Source organism: Actinia tenebrosa, unplaced genomic scaffold, assembly GCF_029948245.1.
Source record: "Actinia tenebrosa isolate PJP-AT-01 unplaced genomic scaffold, QUT_ActTen_1.0 PGA_scaffold4__44_contigs__length_22323623, whole genome shotgun sequence".
Taxonomy (NCBI): Eukaryota; Metazoa; Cnidaria; class Anthozoa; order Actiniaria; family Actiniidae; genus Actinia; species Actinia tenebrosa.
Window position 1 is genome coordinate 1,072,323 of NW_028292581.1, and position 20,461 is coordinate 1,092,783.

Consider the following 20,461-nt stretch of genomic DNA (forward strand, 5'->3'; position numbering starts at 1 on the left):
AGATTATCGTTGACTTCACAATATTGTTCAATATGTTATTACAAAAATAGCTGGCCATCTTTGCACTTGTTTTATTCTCACCTTCATTATAGCCTTCGATAACTACAATGATATTCTCTTTATTCACTGAATCAATCCTGTCAACTGAAGTCATCAAGGCGTTTATCACTAGAACCCAATTAAGTAGTAGTTTTTTGTTAGTACTAAATATCTTTGAACTCAAAAACGGAGCAATTTTAGTGCAACGCAGTGGAAGAGACTTAGAACTTTATGAGTTTTAAATTAAATTTGTAAAAGTAAGTTCTTATTCTTGCCCAGCAGTATTAAGTGCCTCTTTCTCATTATTCGAGTCAGTTCCAGCTTACAATAAAATATTTCATGAGAATTCCCCTTGCACTGGATGTTAGAGTGACCACAGTAAATCCGTGAAACTTTAGTAATACTAAATAGCACAATTTCATGCAAATCCCATTGTTTTCTATTGTTTAATTAGCACTTTAGTAATTAGTGTTTCACGGATTAATTGTTTGCACTCTAATCGTTAACTTAGCGAAAGTAAAGTGACGGTCGATAAAAAATGAGCCCATTCATGATCCCTGATTAGAATTAGAAACGATCTAAATGTGCTTTCAATCTGTAATTTGGATGCCACTTTTGGTCTGCAGTAAGGTAAAGATGAATTTATATTAATGTTAGGAATGTATTTTAACCTTGGGCCATAACTAATAGTGAACCATTACACCAATGCATCGCAAATTTTAAAAAAACAAACAAATTCGCCGAAATTTTAGGATCTATCAGTGCGCTCTGTTTTTGTTTGTCTTCCTTAATGGTTGAATCGACTTAGTTAGAACGATAGCCCTTTTCTCATAGGATTTTTGGTTCCTGGTTCTCCGGTTTTTGTTCAAAGAGCATTATTACATTATGCAATTAAAAATGCAACTCTTAAGACCCGAACTGTGACTGAATGAATGACTGGAGTGCTTGGTAGTTTCCTCTGTCTTCAATTTCTCTCCTCTCCTCTCCTCTCCTCTCCTCTCCTAAAGAAAAAACCCAAACTATAAAAGAAAAGATAAGAAAACTGAACTGAAAAGTAAGAAAGAAGGGGATGAAAACTAAAGAAGCGAAAAAAAAAAAAAAAAAAACGAAAAAAAACGGCCGGGTTTCATTTTTTCCCCCTAAAATAGCAAAACTATCTTGGATACGATTACATGTTTATCAATGTTTTTACAACTGCTTCCACATTTAAAGATGCAAAACAAAAACGTAAGCTACTCATTTTATTGTGTTATATGAGATATCGCCAAGTAACTAAACTACCAAGAGAAGAACACCAAGGACGTGAATGATAGTTTCCGTGACTCACTGGGCGGCACAAAGTCTTGTTTGCTTCCGTGTCTTTTAGAGTAGGGAGCCATTAAAAAAACGGTGTTTACTTGTTGTGTTTCCGCAATCAGCAAGAACCAGCAAGCTGACTAAATTGTTAACATCAGTTATGAAAGGAAATGGCAAAAATAGTCTTTTCAAGAAAAAAAAACTCGGAACAAAATAAACTAGTAAAATAAATCCGAAAATGCTAGTTTGTCTGGCGTAGGAAGAAGTCGGAAGTCCTAGTTCTATACCAGTTTGATATATTGTAAGTTAAAACTCAACTGAAAAGAGTCGTTAAACAATCATCAATCGAGATTGTTGAAATTGCATGCTCCTGAGGTCATAGAGCTAGTAAACTAGAGACTATGCACCATCATGTGATGGAAGCCTTGATAGGAGCTATGCAGGAACGGGCTGGTATTTACATGAGAAAGAATTTAGATTCCCAGTGGGAAAAGACTCTGTTATTGTACCTACTGTCATGGCTGCCATCACTTGATGGTGCAAATCCTATATACTTCCTCATCGACCAGGAAACCGGTAGCCTTGACTCAAAAAACAACAACAACACTAGAACAAAACATGTTGCTTGACGATAACGAAGCTTTCCTCATTAGCCTCTCTTGTTAGACAAATCACGACCAGCATTGTTATATGAGTCATGCATATGCACACAAAAAGGGTTGCGGACCTGCATGCACTAATCAGGAAATACTAAGCTCTGTTACTTAACCATGGTTGACTCTTATGTTTACTTAATTTTAAAGTTGTTAACATTCGATGTGATTATATTTCATGATTTAGCCGGAAAAGAAAATTCAAATTTTTTTACTTTCAAACTTAGTAATTATTTATAGCCTTATTGGGAAGAACTGAAGGCGTTCATTAGCCTACTATTCTTTCAATCTCTCTTTTCTGTAGATGTGTAAGTATCCTTTATTGTTGGCTTTTCATTTTAGAGGAAAAAATATTAAAAAATTAAAGAATGAACTAAAATCGTTTTCATCTGAAGTTATTAAATTTTGTCAAAAAAAGAGGTAATACTCTTATAAAATAAAGCAAAGACAAATAAACAAACTGCTTTTATGTTTTTGAATATTGTTGGACTGCTTTGTTTTTAGCTTATCAGTTTATCAAAGAAACGGTAAAAGATTTCATTGTTCAGTGATATTTTGCCGATGAGAATAAGATATCTGATTGAAGCAGGGCAGATGCTATGTAATATGCTAATGTCGACCAGTCAAAGAACCGACTGTTTTTGCCTATAGCAACAACACGATATGAAATTCAAAATTGCCTTATCAATCTAACTTATCTGTCTATCCGTAGTATAAACATTCTGTTGCTAAGAGAGTTATCTAACTAGATTTTATGTAAACCACAGATATTTCATCGATTCGATGGATAGAATGGTTCTAGTACTTCTGTTTTGGGTCCCACTAGCGTTTAGTTCAAACCTTTGTAACAACTGCACGAAGAAAGAGCTTTGGGTGGGAGCATTTTCTACGGTCGATACCTCTGGAGGCGGATGGAACTCTGCTGGCGCTATACCAGCTATTGAAATGGCTGTTGAAGATGTAAACAATAATTCAAGTATCCTTACGAACTATAGTTTAAGGATGAGTTGGAGAGATACAAAGGTATGTTTAGGCACCGTATGAGCTTTATGTCTATTAAATGAATAATACAAATTATTACATTTTCAGTGGTCTGCTATGAGCTTCCATTACTCATTTAGGAAAGTTAGAAAGCTAACGAGAATACTTATAAAACAAATCTTGAAAACGAATTTATTAAGCCTATTTTTCCTGAAGTCCTTCATGGCCAAGCAGGTACTTTTTTTTGCGCTCAGCGCTGTTTTATATTAATATTGTTGGCCAATGCGGGGGGAAAATGTCGCATGACGTTCAAGTGTTTTAAACTTACTCTGCCACTTTTTTAAACGATAAGACCTGTATTGAATGATTTTGCGTGTGACAATTAGCATGAATGTCGTCAAGAAATCCACACACAAAACAACAAGAACTAAAATTGCCTTGTCAGAACAGGAAGAAATCAATGACACCAAGAAAGGGTTTATCGCTTATCTGTAGGCCTAAAAACTGCTTGGAACCACGTTTTATCGCTACGAAAAACTGATAACTCGTATTAAAATGCACGGAAGTATCTTTATCATTATCATGCATCCAGTGTTATTCATTTTGACGTTTTTTATAGTTTCTTGAGAATTTTCTAGTTCATGTCAGTACTGAATCAATTTTACAAATTAAAAACTTAATTGAAACTATCAAATTGTGTAAATCGTAGTCTCTAGGTTAGATGCAGTGGTCCTCAGCGACTAATTGGTTACCACGAATGAGTTGTCACTTCAGAAATTAAAACTGTTATACTGTATATGAAATACCTAATTGGAAGGGCGACACAAGGATTAGAAAAGTGGCTCGGAACAGAAAAAAATACACACATAAAAAGGCAAAATTTACTGAAGATTCTTTTTCCTTATTTCATCGCATGCAACTTCAACGATTTGCGTTTTGTGTCAGTTCGTTTTAATAATTTAAATTCATTCCAATGTCAATGTTATGATTGAGACAAAAACGTCAGTGAGATGTCATCCCTCGATAGAATGAACGGTGCCTTAAACTTTTTTTATCGACTTTTCGATGAATGGTAGATGTAGGAGGCTAAAGGAGATAGGGAGTTAAAGAATTATTGCACGATGTTAGCCTTTTCTGTAAATGTGCTTAGAAAATAGTTCCTAGCATTAAATTTTCAGTTAGTTCATTTTAAAAACCAAACTCCTATCGTCATTTCTATGTTTAGTTTGTTTAGAAAGAATGGTTTTGACTTCATACAGTCGATCCCAAAAACGTTGTCCAAGTGAAAAGAGGTTTATAGGACAATAAATGTCACGTGTCTCATTAAATATTCAGTTTTACGCGCGTGTGGAAATAGGAATCTGAACGTGCTGCATCACATGCGTGGCAGAAAATGTCGACGGCGGGTAATTCAAAACAAGTTCTTTCGACTTTAGAATTTCGGGTTTTGGACTCCAAGAAGAAGTCTAGCTACGTTGTAAGAAGTTTACCCATTTTATCAGTGTTAGAGACCGTTTCAGAGCTACGTTCTGAGCTAGTGAAAGCCTTACCAGACTTAAAGAACGTTCTGCAAGACTGAGTAATGAGTAATGAGCAAACCAATCTGCACGTACCATACCTTCTTGCGCGTGAATCCAAGCCTGTGGACCGTTCTGCATAATGTTTGGGCACTAAAAGCAGAGCCAGTTGTATTGAATATTTTCGACGCTATTTCATTCAATTGCATTTCAGGATGTTCTAGAAGACACTCCATGACGATATACTCTTCATGCGGAAAAAGTGTTCCTGTTTGAAGAGGTCGACCGACGGGCCAAGGATTAATGTCTCCACTAGTGTACACGTCCGTTTGACCGTTTTAGGACTTACAAACAGATTAGAGGCTATCTCCTGGTATGTTTTTGCATAAAACAAATGTCGGTATACCATTCTCCAACTTAAATCATCCGAGAAAGCCCGCGGCATCTTTCAGATTCAGTTTTCAATACTGTAATTTACTTTTGCATCAGTATGCTAATTAAAAAAATCCACGCGCGTAAAACTGAATATTTAATGAACACGTGACATTTATTGTCCTATAAACCTCTTTTCACTTGGACAACGTTTTTGGGATCGACTGTATCTATGTTTCTATACTCTGATATAACAGTTTTTCAGCCAATCAGAGCGCGCGTTCGTGAAAATCTATATATAAATTCATATACTCACACATTCACATAATCTATAAATCAATAGCATGGAATAGTGTAGCTTACAATTTTCGCCCTGCTATTGTCTGAACGTTTCGGGATCAATTGATTCGGACATCGCAGGTGGACAGAGATTTTCAATTTTTTGCTTTATTTATTTGTCTCTCGAGGTAAATATCAGTTCCGGCGATTCCTTCCTCCACTGATTAAATCAACGGGCGGGATTTAAACGTTTTGTGTTTTACTCTATCACGAACAGTAAATATCGTCGGGTTGAACAAAAAATGTTTTTTACATTACACTTTAACGTTGAGCTAAGTGTGTTCATCATTATTGCACCGGCCAAATCCTTCATCTTATTCTTTGCTTGTAAATTGAAAAGGATGTATACAGTTCGAAACGAAAACACTAAGTCCCTAATAAAACTGGGAAACGCTGGTGGCGTAGCGGCTCGCCTCTCATCAATGCGGCTCGGGTTCTCAGGTTTTTCTCCCTCCGTAAAAATTAACTTCTAAATTCCAATTGAAATCCAGGGGAAGAAGAGCCACTCAGTGGAATCCACTGTTAATCAGCTAGAGATTGTGAAGAAAGAAGGGTGTAAGAAAGAGCATTTTTGATATTTTGTAGTGCAACCGAGGATATGGTGTTCGACAGCTGGTTGATTTCATCCAGCTACCACGTGATAAAGCACCGATAATGCTGATTGGTGGAGGCTGTTCAGTAGGAACAGAGGCAACAGCTGAAGCATCTCATTACTGGAACCTAGTACAGGTAGGGATCGTTTCATGACTGGTACGCCCCACCCCTTCCCTCTGCACACATGTCCGCTACTCCTTGGAGCGGTTTTCTTATGACTGTGAAAAAGTTAGTGCCGTATGCCGTACGTGCATTGCCTTGCCGCGACCGTAATGTTTTCTGGGATTTTGATTGAAAGATTTTTTCTCGCGCAATATGATTGGTCTGGCAGTTCCGTGACATTGGCGTGGACTTGTCCGCCCAGTGTTTCAGGTATTTGATTGGATGGAGAGTAAATTCTCGTGCAACGTGATTGTGTGGGCGTATGCCTGGTTCGTGTGCGACAGCCGGTTCGTGCCGTGAGCTTTTCACAGTCATATGAAAACTCATACTCTATGTTCAATTGATAGATACAAAACACCCTCGTGTGGTTAATAAGCCTAAATTTGAACCCCTATTAATTAATTATTTTAAGCTTTTCACCCATACACCACTTGACATTAAAAAAGATCAGTTTGAAGACTTTTTTAATGGCTTGAATTTTCGGCTGAACTCCTGAGGCCAACAAAACCATTAATGCATTCACAGACATCATCTCCAGCTCATTTATGAATAAGTTTGTCTAAAATGTTTTACTTAACAGCCACTTAACTGCCTTGGAGGGCGTTAGTTTAATAATAAGCACCACGCATCGTTTTTTTAGTGAAATCGGAATGATTGATGGCAGCTCTTTAACTGATTCTTGTACAGCCACTTGCCGTCTCATTTGCTTGGCTGAAAACTCACGCAGTTTTTAAATTGAAATTATAGTTATTGCGGTGGAAGAGAATACGGATGAGGGACAATGAAATGCTTTTAAGCAAAAAATAAACAAAATGAATAAAAAAACGAATAAAAGATTTAAAAGGAAATTTACACGAAGAGTTTTAAAATACAAATACGATACCACTTTTCTTACAGCAATCGAATGCTTAAAGAAATAAAATATCGATCGAAACAGTGTAATGAATATTGTATGTATTGATAAGACATTTTGCAAGAGAATCGAACCCTCGTTAGCTTGATTTATTTTGCTCTCAATTCTGTTGAAAATAGAACACGGTCATTTTTTGCCGAAGACCATGCTAGATTTTAGTACTATCCACTTTAATTTACATTAAGAGATATTTTATATACAATGTACTTATAAAACACTGACACTTGAATATAAAGCGTAAAAACAAGCTACAAAATGTAAAAATATAAAATATATAAAAACTTAAATAACATATACTTCAGCTGAAATGTCCTGAAACAATCGAAGGCTCTAGCTCTAGCTCCTTGCGACGACACTAGAGAAAAACCTTTGCGCATGCGTGCCTTTCAGCACGTTTTCTAAGAATTTAGAAGGTGAGTTGGAGAGAGAAAATAAATGTTTTTTTCTCTCCTAATATAGGCAAAAATTTCGCATGTATACTTTCGTGAAATCAAGATACTGTATCAATAACAAAATATGAAAGAATAAACCTTAAGTTTTAAGCATGTACACAAAGATTTGGTATTTGTGAAGTCCAATTGTCAGTCATGTTTAAAAGTCAAATTTACAAAGACGTTTTGACTAATTTGCACTTTTGACTAATTTGCACGTTTTTCACTCTTATCCCTTGCGACAGCGCTCTTAGTTACCTCCACGAAGTTGAAACCCAGTCTGCGTCATATACTCCTTTATGAGCGTCCAGTCTTTTTAACCATCACACCGCAATGCAAAGGAAAAATACTTAAGAGAATGGCACATGATTCATGGAAAAACACCTAATGCCTGTATGGGTGTGTCGACCGTCATAATCATGCATGCTTTTTTCCTTTAGATTGCATACAGTGCCAACTCTATGGCTCTATCTGATAGCAAAATGTACCCTCTTCTATACCGTACCTGCTACTCGGAAAGCATCGGGAATCCTGCCCGCATTGCTCTCTTGAAAAAATATGAATGGACAAAAGTGGCAACGATGGTGCAAAACGAAGGACTCTTCACTCTGGTAAACTATTACTGAATAGGCCCTTTGCATGATGGCGTCATTTTACTTAACCACTATCATAATGACCCGCGAATTTTCTTTTTTATTCAAATTTGTATTTCCTCATGAAAATAGTAAGACAAATATTTGGTGCTAATTAACTGAACAAAAGAAAGTCTGTGTGAAAGGGATTCTGGTAGTTGTAGTACATGACGCTATAATGCAAGTGACGTATTGCCTAAGTCATTGCTACTGCTATATGCATGCACGTACAGTTGCTCTTGCATGCTGTCGGTACAAGTATGAGTACTCCCCCATGTCATATCCCCTGGGCGTATATAATTACTTAAGGATTGTTAAGTGGGCTTGTAATCGGGGGAGATTACTATCGGGAGGGGGGGGGGGGTTATAAAATGGTGAGAAAACGTATAACTAACATGAAACTATAATAAGAGAGGGTTGTGAATGGATACACGGCGGTCATCCATCAATAGAGTGGACTCATGACCGGGGAGGGGCGGGCTTATAGCCAGGGGAAAATTGTGTTAACAGAGTGGTAGGGTGTCGCTTGGGGGATTTATACCCGAGTATTCTATAACTATTCTATAACTATTCTATAACCATTCTATAACTATTGCTACACTTCTATTGCTCGGCATTGGTAATTAATATGATATATCATCATCTTATGACAGACTATGGTTGATCTAAGAAACCTTCTTGACAGAGAAAACTTTACCACATTAACAGCAGAAACTCTTACGAGTGACCCGATGTACCAAGTCAAGAACATCAAGGTAATGGTTTCTACTCATTACTAAGTCAATCAAGCTTTATCAATACCCCGCCGGCAATTCTGGGCTGATCTGAGTCAGGGCATGGCTAAGATGGAACCTGAAACAACCTCTGGGCTGATCTGAGTCAGGGCACAGCTAACTCACAGATTGAACCCTGAAACAGCCTCTGGGCTGACCTAAGTCAGGGCATGGCTAACTCACAGATTGAACCCTGAAACAACCTCTGGTCTGATCTAAGTCAGGGCATGGCTAAGATTGAACCCTGAAACAACCTCAGTCTGGTCTGATCTAAGTCAGGGCACGACTAACTCACAGATTGAACCCTGAAACAACCTCAGTCTGGTCTGATCTAAGTCAGGGCACGACTAACTCACAGATTGAACCCTGAAACAACCTCTGGGCTGATCTAAGTTAGGGCACGACTAGTTCACAGATTGAATCAGAATTTAGCGTCAATGTTAAATTTTGCGTAGGGATGAAAACTACCTTGATTAGAAGGTTTCATCCGGGTTCTCCGGTTTTCTTCCCCAGCAAGCTAAATTCCAGTTCTATCTGTGAGTTATCCGTGCCCTGAGTTTGATCAGTCCAGAGGTTGTTTCAGGTTATCTATTCGAAAAATTCAAACTTGAAAGTTTTTTTATTCTCAAAAAGTTTGAAATTGGGGGGGGGGGGGGGGGGGGGGGGGGAACGCCGAATCTTTTTTTTTGTCCATTGTACTGACTTCCTTGACCCCGCGGCCTGTGCCAAACTGTTCATAATGAGGATAAAATCAATCAAAATCTTTGATTTGCTCTTGTTTGCACAGTCAAAAGACGCCAGGATAATTATTGGCATGTTCTATTCAGACATGGCGAGAAAGGTCTTTTGCGCGGTAAGTCTAGAAATTCATTATTCAATGCTTTTATTTACCAACCAATTATATTGTACAGTACTAATGAACTACTTCGACGATGTTGCGGCCATCTTGAATCGCAAGGCATTATGGGTCACGAAATGGGTAAAGCAAAACTGAAATGACGACCCCACGATGTTTGAGAAATGTCAATTGCCGCTATTTTCTACAAAGCTTAATATATTTGCCCCCTGGGCTACCCATAATGCCTTGTGATTAAAGATGGCCGCCGCATCGTCGTATTTGTCCCTTATCTTGTAACCCTCACAAGTTGACGCGAAAAAAATACAACCAGGGAACAAATAGTAATTTTTGAAATGATATTTTAGTACAGTTGCTGTTTCCAGTACGCCTGGGATACATTTAGACCTGATGGTTAGACACGTGACCAATGGCCAATGGAATCGTTTTCTAATTAGCCAAATCTTTGAAACCAATTAAATCATGTGATTTTCCCGTCTGTTAGCATCTGTTAGCACAGTATTCAATAATTCAATACGAAAATTCAATAATAGTTGTGTGTTACCTTTGTGTATTTGGGCTTCCTGTGTTATATCAATAGTTTTTGTGTCATACATCCTTCCTGTACAAAAACGTCATATTTACGATCTGTCATTTCATTATATTTTCGTAGGCTTATAAAATGGGAATGTATGGGAAGCAGTACCAGTGGATCATCCCTGGATGGTTTGATGCAAGATGGTGGGAAGTAAAGGATAATGGTCTTGAATGCACGCCTGCGCAAATAAAGCAAGCCGCTGGTAATTATTTTGCTGCTATGGAGGCAACGTGGAGTAGCGATCCAAGACCAACAATCAATGGTCAGGTAATAAGTAAGAAGAGAAATCTTCCTGATTCTGATTCTCAGTTGCTGTAGTCTGTTATAGAGCCGTCTGGTCACGCCCGCTCTTCCATCCATCTATTTGTTCATTCCATCCCATCTTCTATCCCATCCCATTCCATCCATGAATAAATCTCTTGCTTTCCCATCCATCCCTTCATCCACCTATCCTATCCTATTCTACACAATCCCATTCAGCAATCCATCTCATCCTATCCCATCTTATCCCATCCCATCCCATCCCATCCTATCCCATCCCATCCCATCCCATCCTATCCCATCCCATCCCATCCCGTCCCGTCCCGTCCCGTCCCATCCCATCCCATCCCATCCCATCCCACCCCATCCCACTCCATCACATCCCATCCTATCCTATCCCCTACTATCCCATCCACTTTATTGTACTCAAGTTTTAAAAACACAACGAATCCACAGAACGCGGCAACTCTTAAACAGCGGTACACGGAACGAGTCAAAAATACGTCTTACACACATAACGAATACAGTGTCTTTGCTTATGACGCGATCTGGGCTGTTGCCTTGACGCTGAACAACTCAATAGAAACACTGCGGGCTCAAGGGAAGACACTGGAACAGTTCAACTTTAGCGACGCATCCATGTCAAGGGTTTTTCAAGAAAAGCTTCAAGGACTTCATTATCGAGGAATGTCTGTAAGTAGAGCTACAAAAGTCTTCGCTTCTACGCATAATAGTTTGGTCTTTTTTGGCCAAAGGCTTTCCAATATAAATAACGGGGATGTTGTTGTACAATCTAATGACCGTTTTCTCTGTTTTCTTTAGGGAGAAATAGCCTTTGATAATTTTGGAGATCGAGTCGGCGTGGTAGTTATCGAACAATTACAAGGTCAGCAGTAATAGCAATTTTCCGTCACTCGTTGTAACTTTGGCTTCATTCCGGCTATTTAGTACATAGTCCTCGAGCCCAAATGGGCGATTGACTCAAAGGCCATGACGGCAAGAGGATTAATTGTCTTAGTCAGACTAGTCCAACTAGTCGGTCAAAGATACACACTTTTCACAGTCGCTACTAGTATAAGCTATAACCACTAGTTTGATTTTACTAATATAAAATAGTTAGCCGTTGCGTGTGCGCAGAATGAGAGGAGTAGTCGGCCCTACGTATTTCGCACTGAGCCTTTCAGTAGATTAAAATTCAAAATTACGAGATCCACAGCTAACCCAACACTAAAGAACAGTTCTGGCGTTTGGAGGCTATGGCCTTCACCACATTGCTCAAATGGCCAAGTAAATATGCCTTCTTTGAACTAGAAACATTTAGAGAAGGACACAATTTACTGTCAAGTTTTACCCATTATTGTACTTTCAGTATTGCACAGGGTATAATATCTCCATCCAACCAATAACGCTTAAGTTCTCTTGCACGTGACTATTTTTATTTCTTTAACTGATTATATCATAGTTAATAGCTACCATTATGCTAAACATTGTTGTTTTTTTTTCAATTTAGACAACGCTGAAGTGTTGGTCGCAGAATACGATTCTCACTCAAGCACTTTGCGCTTCAATGGCAAAAAGGTCATCTGGCAAGGTAAGCTGTCATGCCTCAGCCAAAGTCTACTGAGGCTCTTGAATTGGACTAGTCGATACGTGATGGAAATAGAAATCTTACTGTTATACACTTTTATATATAAGTCATAACAGTTGCTCTTTCTACGCATTAAATCTTGTACTTAGCTGTGAGCAAGGCTAAGGTTGTAGCTCAGGTCGTGCTGGAAGGTACAGACCTAAGCAAGGATACTCAGAGTGAGGAAATCCTTATTACAGCCTCGCCGACTAAGGAAAGTCTTTGTGGTCAATCTGGCTCTGCTTTAGTTTGTGGACATCTATGTACATCTATTGGTGTCTGTACCTCTGTACTGTAGTCTTACACAACAATAATGAAGACCATGACATGAAATCCACTCCAGTATCGAGTTCTCTGTTGCTCAGGGTTAGCCTCGATTTTGTGTAGAATATTCATATATTCCAGTCAAGGTCCGTCAAGTTTCAAAGTGTTTGTTGAAGTTGTGCATTCTTTACTTTACTGTTGGTATTTGTGAATATTTAGACTCTGATTCGAGGCTAAGCCTGAGTGAATGAGTCTGTAATCAAGGAACACAGCGGTCTATTCAGTCAAACCGAACGCGTTTTAAGTCATTGTTTTTGTTCGTTGTTTTTGCAGGTGGCTCACCCCCTGTTGACCAAACCCTTATAAGCATGGAGCTCGTGTCTGTCTCTCTCCCATTGATGATCTTCATGACAACCTTTGCCGTTCTTGGGATTATCCTTGCTACTGGATTTCTAGCTTTCAACATATATTACAGTAATCGTCGGTAAGGCACCCAATGTACTTGCCGTAGAATAGAGTAAAGAGCTTATCGTATGAGTGGGGAAACGTACGGTAATGACCATACGGTTTAGTGCAGTTTTCGTATGACTGTGAAAAGTTCACGGCACGAACACGGTCGTGACACAGCAAGGGATACGCCAGACAAATCACATTGCACGAGAATTTACTCTCCATCTAATCAAATACCCAGAACACGGCATAAACACGGCGCAGACAGGGTCACGCCAAGATCACGGCACTTTTAGACCAATCATATTGCGCGTGAAAAAAATCAGCCAATTAGAATTCTGGAAAGTATCACGGTCACGGCACGTCACGCTTACGGCACTGAGCTTTTCACGGTAATGATTTGCTGTAACCCATTGTCTTCTAGCAGTTCATCCAATCATAACGCGTAGTTACGACTACGGTAAAATACGACAAGGTGCGGTACGGCTACGAATTTGCTGTATTGCTATTGGTCATGATGGTCATGTGACGCGTGGTAAAAGCAGTACCAACATGTGCTTGCGCATGTGCAGAAGTGGAGCATATTTAATAATTACACTGTGTGCAGAATTACTGGCAGTAATATAGTGATCCTGAACATCTTGGGTCCAATACCAAACCCACTACGTGACAAGAGGATCCCTAAATCGAGTCATGTATGACAATGAATGACCTGTTCATTTACTTGATAGATTTATTCGTATGAGCAGTCCTCGTCTCAACTCCATCACAGTCATTGGATGCATCCTCATCTACCTCTCTGTCATCTGTTCGGGCATCGCTGATGGAAAATTCGTTACGCCTTCACGATACTCCATAATGTGTCAGGTTAGAGAATGGTCTCTTCATTTTGATTGGCAGATTATTTACACAGATCTATACAGATCTGCGTGTTGAGCAAGCGTCGGTTTTGTTTTGTTTTGTTTTTTTGTTTTTTGGGTCGTATAATTTTCCCGAATCATCTGTCTTGATTCTTATAAATCATTGAACGCGTTTTTGGATTACAAGTTTGTTTAGTAAACCCGAAAAGTGTAAGAGAATCTGCACTATGAATTCGAAATTAACGAAGTGATCTATGATAACTGATTTGGGGCTTAAAAACGTCGACATTTCTGCTGATCCTTCTAAGTAACTAATAACTAACTGAGCTTTACTGAGGTGGAGGGGGAGGGGGAGGGGTGGGTAGTTGGAGGAGGCCAATGCTTCCATACGAGGAAAGTCGACTGAAAGTGTGAGGAAATTACATTACCCCCCCACGTAGAGGTATACGGAATCTATTGCAAATCTATTACCAGCATCTATTATCAGCATCTATTATTGATATATCATTTATTTAATATTTTCAGAGTCAAGTTTGGGTGTTATGTATCGGTTTCACCTTGGCTTACGGTGCAATGTTCTCCAAGACATGGCGAGTTCATATCTTGTTTTTGAAGAAGATAGAGCGAAGGGTGAGTACGAGATATGTCGGCTTTATTTTAATTCCTCACAACACAACGACACCAATACGTGGAAAAATCTTTAACTATCTATTATTGACATTATCGTCATTGATATTATTTTTACCCTTTGAGGAAAAAGGGTTCTTGTAATGCATGCTATTTATTAAAAAACATTTTTTCTTTCGTTCTATGATCGTTCATTCATTTTTCAATCTCTGGACCTATCTTTATATGTGAGTCGAGCTTCTTGGTCCTATCCTGCAAGGACAACGGATCATTCCAAAAAGTGTAGGAGCTTAGATTGGAAAGCATAAGAGACTAGTATGCAAAAGGGTAAAAATGAGAGGAGGGAGGGGGGGGGGGGGTAGTAGGCAAGAAGTGTGGGGGTGTTCGCAGTTCATGATTAGTGCTTCGCTTCAAGGGATGTTCATGAGATACGTGTTTTTCTCTTTCTCTCTTTCTCTCCAGTCAATAAAGGACCATCAACTCCTCGTAATGGTTGCTGGGCTTTTATTCATTGACGTCATAATCTTGATCACGTGGCAAGTTCTCGATCCATTACAATACGCAATAAGATATCTTCCTGTCGTTGAGGTATGACTCGTTCTTTAGGGAGGAGAAAGACTGTGGAATCTAACTGACTCCAAGTGCTAATGTATTACCTTAATTCAAAACATGTTTTAAACATTTTCAAGATTTCAGCCGGGTCCAAACTTTCGGTTTCAAATGTAAGTTAAGATAGGGGTATGTTCGTAGCAGTCTTCGGGGAAATAAGTATACCTTTTTACCTTGGACCTAATGCCTTTCCATTTCAGACCACGTTTCCTTCCCCACAGTATCATTTTTCTATTTAACGGTTGCGAATGAGAAGACACCTTAATATGGTAAATGGTCATAATGAGAAAACATTATGATCAAAATCAAAAGGAGTATTTTTAATGCTTACAAAGAAAACTTTATTCTATAAGCCTTTCCATAGTTGTAGAAATGCGTTGCATTATGGGGCTGTTTGAGAGACGCTTCAACAGTTAGATGACAGTTTTTGATAACTAACACAACAAATAAGGCTTCACATGATTACTGTCGAAGAAATAAAGAGTCCTCAACTGGGTTTTTTAGACTAATCAGATTTAAAGGTTCAAACTCCAAAGAATTACAACTTTGCACTCGACTCACAAGCAAACTCTCACATTCTCTCGCATCCCATAATATTTTCTAACATATTGGACACAGGAAGCCCAAAGTTCAAAGTCCTAAGTCAAAAATCTTTTAACAATTACCAAGTGAAAAGGACACTAAAGCGTCCCCTAAAACAGCCCATAATGCAACGCGTTTTACAAGTCCGAAAAGACTAATACAAGGATACTTCCCGTTGCCTAGCATTCGCAACCCACCACCCCCACCCCTTGGGGTCATGAAAAATGTCACTACGGAGTTTTTTTCGTTTTGTTTTGTTTTGTGTTACCCTTGATATACTGATCGAATATGAGTTGACTTGTAGGATAAGGACGGGTTCTCGGCCAAAAGACCATACATTGAGTTCTGCTCATGCCAAGACACTATAAAATGGAAAGCAACGATTTTCACCTTCAAAGGTACTCATTAGACCATGCAATTAGACCATGCAATCTTCTAACTATTATATTTTATTCTGAAATTAAGGCTAACGCTTGGTTCTCGCTAGCGATGCAAACGTAATTGCAAGAGAAAGGAAGAACATTTTTCTAAGAAACCATAATTATAACAATACATTTATAAATAATAATACATTTATAAAGCGCTTATTCAGACATGTTCTAAGCGCTATAAACATCTGTCCTTCATGTTGTCTTGGTTTTCTTGGGTTGGCTTGCGCTTGTGTTTATGCTTGCATCGCTTCTTTTCTTAGTGAGAACATGACAACCAGGCTTAAGAAGAAAATACAAAGACAAAAATCCGCACACCTTCTCTGGGTGGAATTTATGCTATTTCTTTCCTTGTGTATTTTCCTGTTAACCTTGCATCCAAGGGACCATCCAGGGTAGTTTTGAAAGGAGTCTATATTGTATCCTACTTTGGCATAGCGAAGATTTCTCGTAAAGGCTCCAGGCATGGAGGTTTAGTGTGGGTGCCTGGGTATTCGTGGCCAACTCTCTACTCGAGAATTGCTTTTTGTTAATCCTAATGAGACGTACAAGACGTCCTATTTCTTTCGACGATTAGACCATTGCGGATGTATTCCACTAATAATTCATGTCTATGTTTCCAAGGTCTTTTACTAATATTTGGTGCTTTCTTGGCATGGGAAACACGTAATGTGACGATCCCCGCCCTTAACGACTCCAAGAACATTGGTATATCTGTCTACACAGTCGTCTTATCTTGTACCGTTGGGTTGCCTGTGGTAATGGTAATCACAAGAATGCCAGACTTCACGTATGGTCTAAGTTCTGCCATGTGTTTGGCTTGCACTACCATTACACTCTGCTTGATGTTTGTACCGAAGGTAATTGATAGGGAACAACTTCGACGATACGGCAGCCATATTGGATCGCAAGGCATTATGGGGCGTCCAGGGGGACAAATATATAGCTTTGTTACAGTAATGACTTCGATTGATATTATCAGCTCACCACAAGAGAGTTTAAAGATGAATTTTACCGTCTTAAAAGACGGTACACCAAATAATTTTACTCATAAAAGAAAGACAAACTACACGAAACTCTATAAATTTTCCGTCGTCTTTGTTTTCTTTTGCCCCTTGGCAAGATGGCCGCCGTATTGTCGTAGTCCATTGATTAAGTTTCATACAGCGGTTTTTGTACGAGTCAGAAACGATATTACGCCGAATTCATAGCTGTACAGAAAATGGGAAAGCATTTCGATGTTACAGCATGTCGTACCGTGCACGTCCTGAAAATCAGAACCGTTTGTTACGGCATGTGTATCCCACTCACACGATTACCATTACCATATGATAACCATATTCTTATGGCAATCCATTTGAATCTCATGCCGTGTTGTAAGTCAGTACCGTATGTTTCCAACTCATACGAAAACCGCTCTATTACAGTGCGGATACTCTAACCATGAACACTTCGAGGTTTTTTTGACATTTTTTCAACATTTTTCAAACTTTATTTAATGCGTTATCCAATCACGACAATCGTTAGGAGTTCTATTTTTAGCTTTCTCATGGGAACTACTGAAAAACTGAATCACATCAATTATATCGTGTGTTCTGATTGGATGATGCCTAAAAGTTGTTTCATTCCTTTTAAGAAGGAGATCGCTGATTGGATAGTTGTAAAAATGCAGAAAAAATATCAAAAAACCCTCGAAGTGTTCATGGTTAGAGTGTCCGCACTGTAACACTTGTTCTTAACAAATGATGTACCGCCGGACATATCGCTTTACAATACAGATTACTTTTTACAACTCTTTACAATCATCAGATAATGATGTTGGGCAAACCTGATTTAGAGCAAAAAGACACGCAAAATGAGCGTACGGGGTTTTATGGCACGAAGAGTAACGCAATCGTTCCCAGTGATAGCAGAAGTATTTCCAGTGGTCAGAAAGATCCCCCGCCTCCTGGTGAAACACAAACAATCTTCCAATCCATAAGAAAAGCTTCTAAAGTCGTTCAGGTAAGCGGATATACCAAATAAACCTGGTCGCGTGTCCTAGCGGATGAGGTTATCTTAACGTATGTGCATTTTAAAAATGCAGATTAAAGAAGAGACAAATATGGATTGCAATAATTCAACAACAATAGAGAGTGCTGAGGCGGCTCAAGAAGCTACAACCGAGCCGGCAAAGGACGCAACAGAGTCCAAAATTTGAAGGACGTTAACTTTAATCGTGTATTTTATAGAGAAAATGAAAGCCTCACTCTGGAATGCATAAGATACTGACAGCAGGGATCTTTGCTACCTTATCCAGGCGTACCTCAAAGATTTGTTTTGGGACCCTTCTTGTAAACCATCCATATCAGTTCACTGTCTTAGAAAGAGTCTATGAAGAGGTAGTCATTCCACTTTCTTAAGCAATCACCTTAATCTGAAAGCTATTTAAAATTTGTATTATACTAGATACCCATAGTCATTAATATTTTTGTCACGTCAATATCGTTTTCTTGCGCATCGTATATAGAGCAATTTCCGTATGACCGTGAAAAGCACAGAGCCGTAAGCGTGCCGTGACCGTGATGTTTTCTAGAAATTTAATTGGCTGATTTTTTTTTTTTTCTCGCGCAATGTGATTGGTCTGGCAGTGACGTGACCTTGTGATCGTCGTGTTTATACCGTGTTCCATGTATTTGATTGGTTGGAGAGTAAATTCTCGTGCAATATGATTGGACTGGCGTATGCCTTGCTGTGTCACGATCGTGTTCGTGACATGAGCTTTTCACAGTCATATGAAAACTGCTCTAAAAAACACTGACCAAGTCAGCTAGTTTCTAGTTTAGAGCTTGACTCACTTTTATCTATGCGCGCGGCGATGGCGAACCGAGTAGTGGAAAGAAACTGGTAAGAAATGTAACATTCTCCAGTCTATTTTGTATTTCATTCGCGCGCGTGGTTTTCCTGGGTCGAATTGCTGCGCTCGTGGTTCCACTTGAGTTTGGATCATTTTTGACGTCATTTCATGTTCGATTACAGTACAGACCCATAGAAAACTGACTTTGATTTGTTTTTTACCATAACAAATTCGAAACAATTGAAAAAGACAAGTAAATAGTTTGAAAAGCCTTCTAATCTAGCCTCTAATCGACAATGGTTCTAAGCCAATCAGCTCTTGAGAAATTTCCAAGTTATGGTAAAATTGTTAATTGTTTATTGTGGGAATGTTTTAAGATGCATATTTACAAGATGGCATCAATTTCGTCCGCTAAAACAGTTTCACAATGCACTGCAATGTCTACTCGATTCAGTTTTTTTCTCAACCTCGTAATGGTTAAATAAATAATTCTAGAAACACTAGAGGCATGTATGAAGGATTTGATCATGTTTCATTCATTGTTAAGTAAGAAATCACTAATCCGTTAAAATATTAAGGCAATTTAGACAATGATAATAAACTAAATAGAGTGACCACAGTAAATCCGTGAAACTTTAGTAATACTAAATAGCACAATTTCATGCGAATTCCATTGTTTTCTATTGTTTAATTAGCACTATTTTGTACTATTTAGTAATTAGTGTTTCACGGATTTACTGTGGTCACTCTACCATAATATGACCCAACATAAAAAATATATTCATAGAAACTGAGTGTGCAAACGCAGTATATTTATAACGTAGGTATTTAAAGTAAAATGACTGATACGAAATATACTTTGCTTTGGTTTATTTTATTTTACCCTCATTAATTTACAAGTTTATCACGTATAATATTTACCATCTCCAGCTTATAGTCATTTCAAACTGCCCTGATTCAGAGGCACCTCTGCGTCTGAAAGTCAATATTTCTCCTAAAGTGACGTACTTGATGACTTCATCCGAAATACTGGACTACCATTAAATTCCTTACTATTTTAAGAAGGCATGTGACGTCATAGCCGCCATGTTGGCTGACATAAACAAAAGATAAAGTCTGGACTTTTAATGTTATGCTAATCAATATGGCTGCCACTACGTCTTTCTTGATGCACCCCACCTATAGACCCACCCCTGACTATTGTAAAGGATTTTATATTTACATAACTAATAAACCGGTTTCATACAGGTCGAGTGAAATGACTATTGCCTTTGTGCTGCTTCTATGGATTGTGATACTAACTACCGTCGAACCTCTATAATATGGACACTGCTCCATTACGGGCACTTCCTTCGTTAAAGTATTCAATAAAAACCCTTCATAATACGGTCATAATACGGTCAAAGGTAGGTTACTTTGCTGTCCGTATTAGAGGCTTGACTGTAATTTTTGACCATGACATATTGTCTCCCATTTTACGAACAATTAAATTATTTTACATCAGTCTTTATCACGAAATATATTTTTCTGTAATAAGGAATTAATATAATGCCTATGAGTTATACGTGCGAAATAACGTGAATTCCGTACCGTTGCCGCGTGCGGTGTTTTCAAACACAAAAAGATCCTTTCTTAGTTTCATAGTCCTGACGCTGGCCCCTCCTAAGGCCTTCCGCTTTTGTTGGGCTGCCTGTGCCAAGGCCTTTCACCAGAAAATTACGATCTATTTGATTTGATTTTGGGTAACGAAAAGTGACGGGCTAAAACGCCATTTTCTTAACT

The 20,461-nt window shown here is 38.6% G+C and overlaps 1 protein-coding gene across 2 annotated transcripts; it reads left to right on the top strand.

The window, feature by feature from the left end:
• The first annotated feature begins 578 nt into the window (after positions 1–578).
• Positions 579–19,927, top strand: LOC148906842 (gamma-aminobutyric acid type B receptor subunit 2-like). Of its 2 annotated transcripts, XM_089036672.1 has the most exons (18): positions 579–669; positions 2,756–3,011; positions 5,783–5,926; positions 7,738–7,908; positions 8,583–8,684; positions 9,490–9,555; positions 10,211–10,402; positions 10,853–11,089; positions 11,219–11,282; positions 11,907–11,987; positions 12,621–12,771; positions 13,469–13,604; positions 14,123–14,227; positions 14,687–14,812; positions 15,720–15,813; positions 16,468–16,703; positions 17,653–17,847; positions 17,930–19,927. In XM_089036672.1, exons 2-18 carry the CDS (start codon positions 2,772–2,774, stop codon positions 18,041–18,043), a joined length of 2,454 nt encoding a protein of 817 aa, XP_088892798.1. In that variant the 5' UTR covers positions 579–669; positions 2,756–2,771; the 3' UTR covers positions 18,044–19,927. The 2 variants fall into 2 exon arrangements, with proteins under 2 accessions (XP_088892798.1, XP_088892797.1); XM_089036671.1 differs by lacking the exon at positions 579–669 and having other exon boundaries at positions 2,679–3,011.
• Positions 19,928–20,461: the final 534 nt, after the last annotated feature.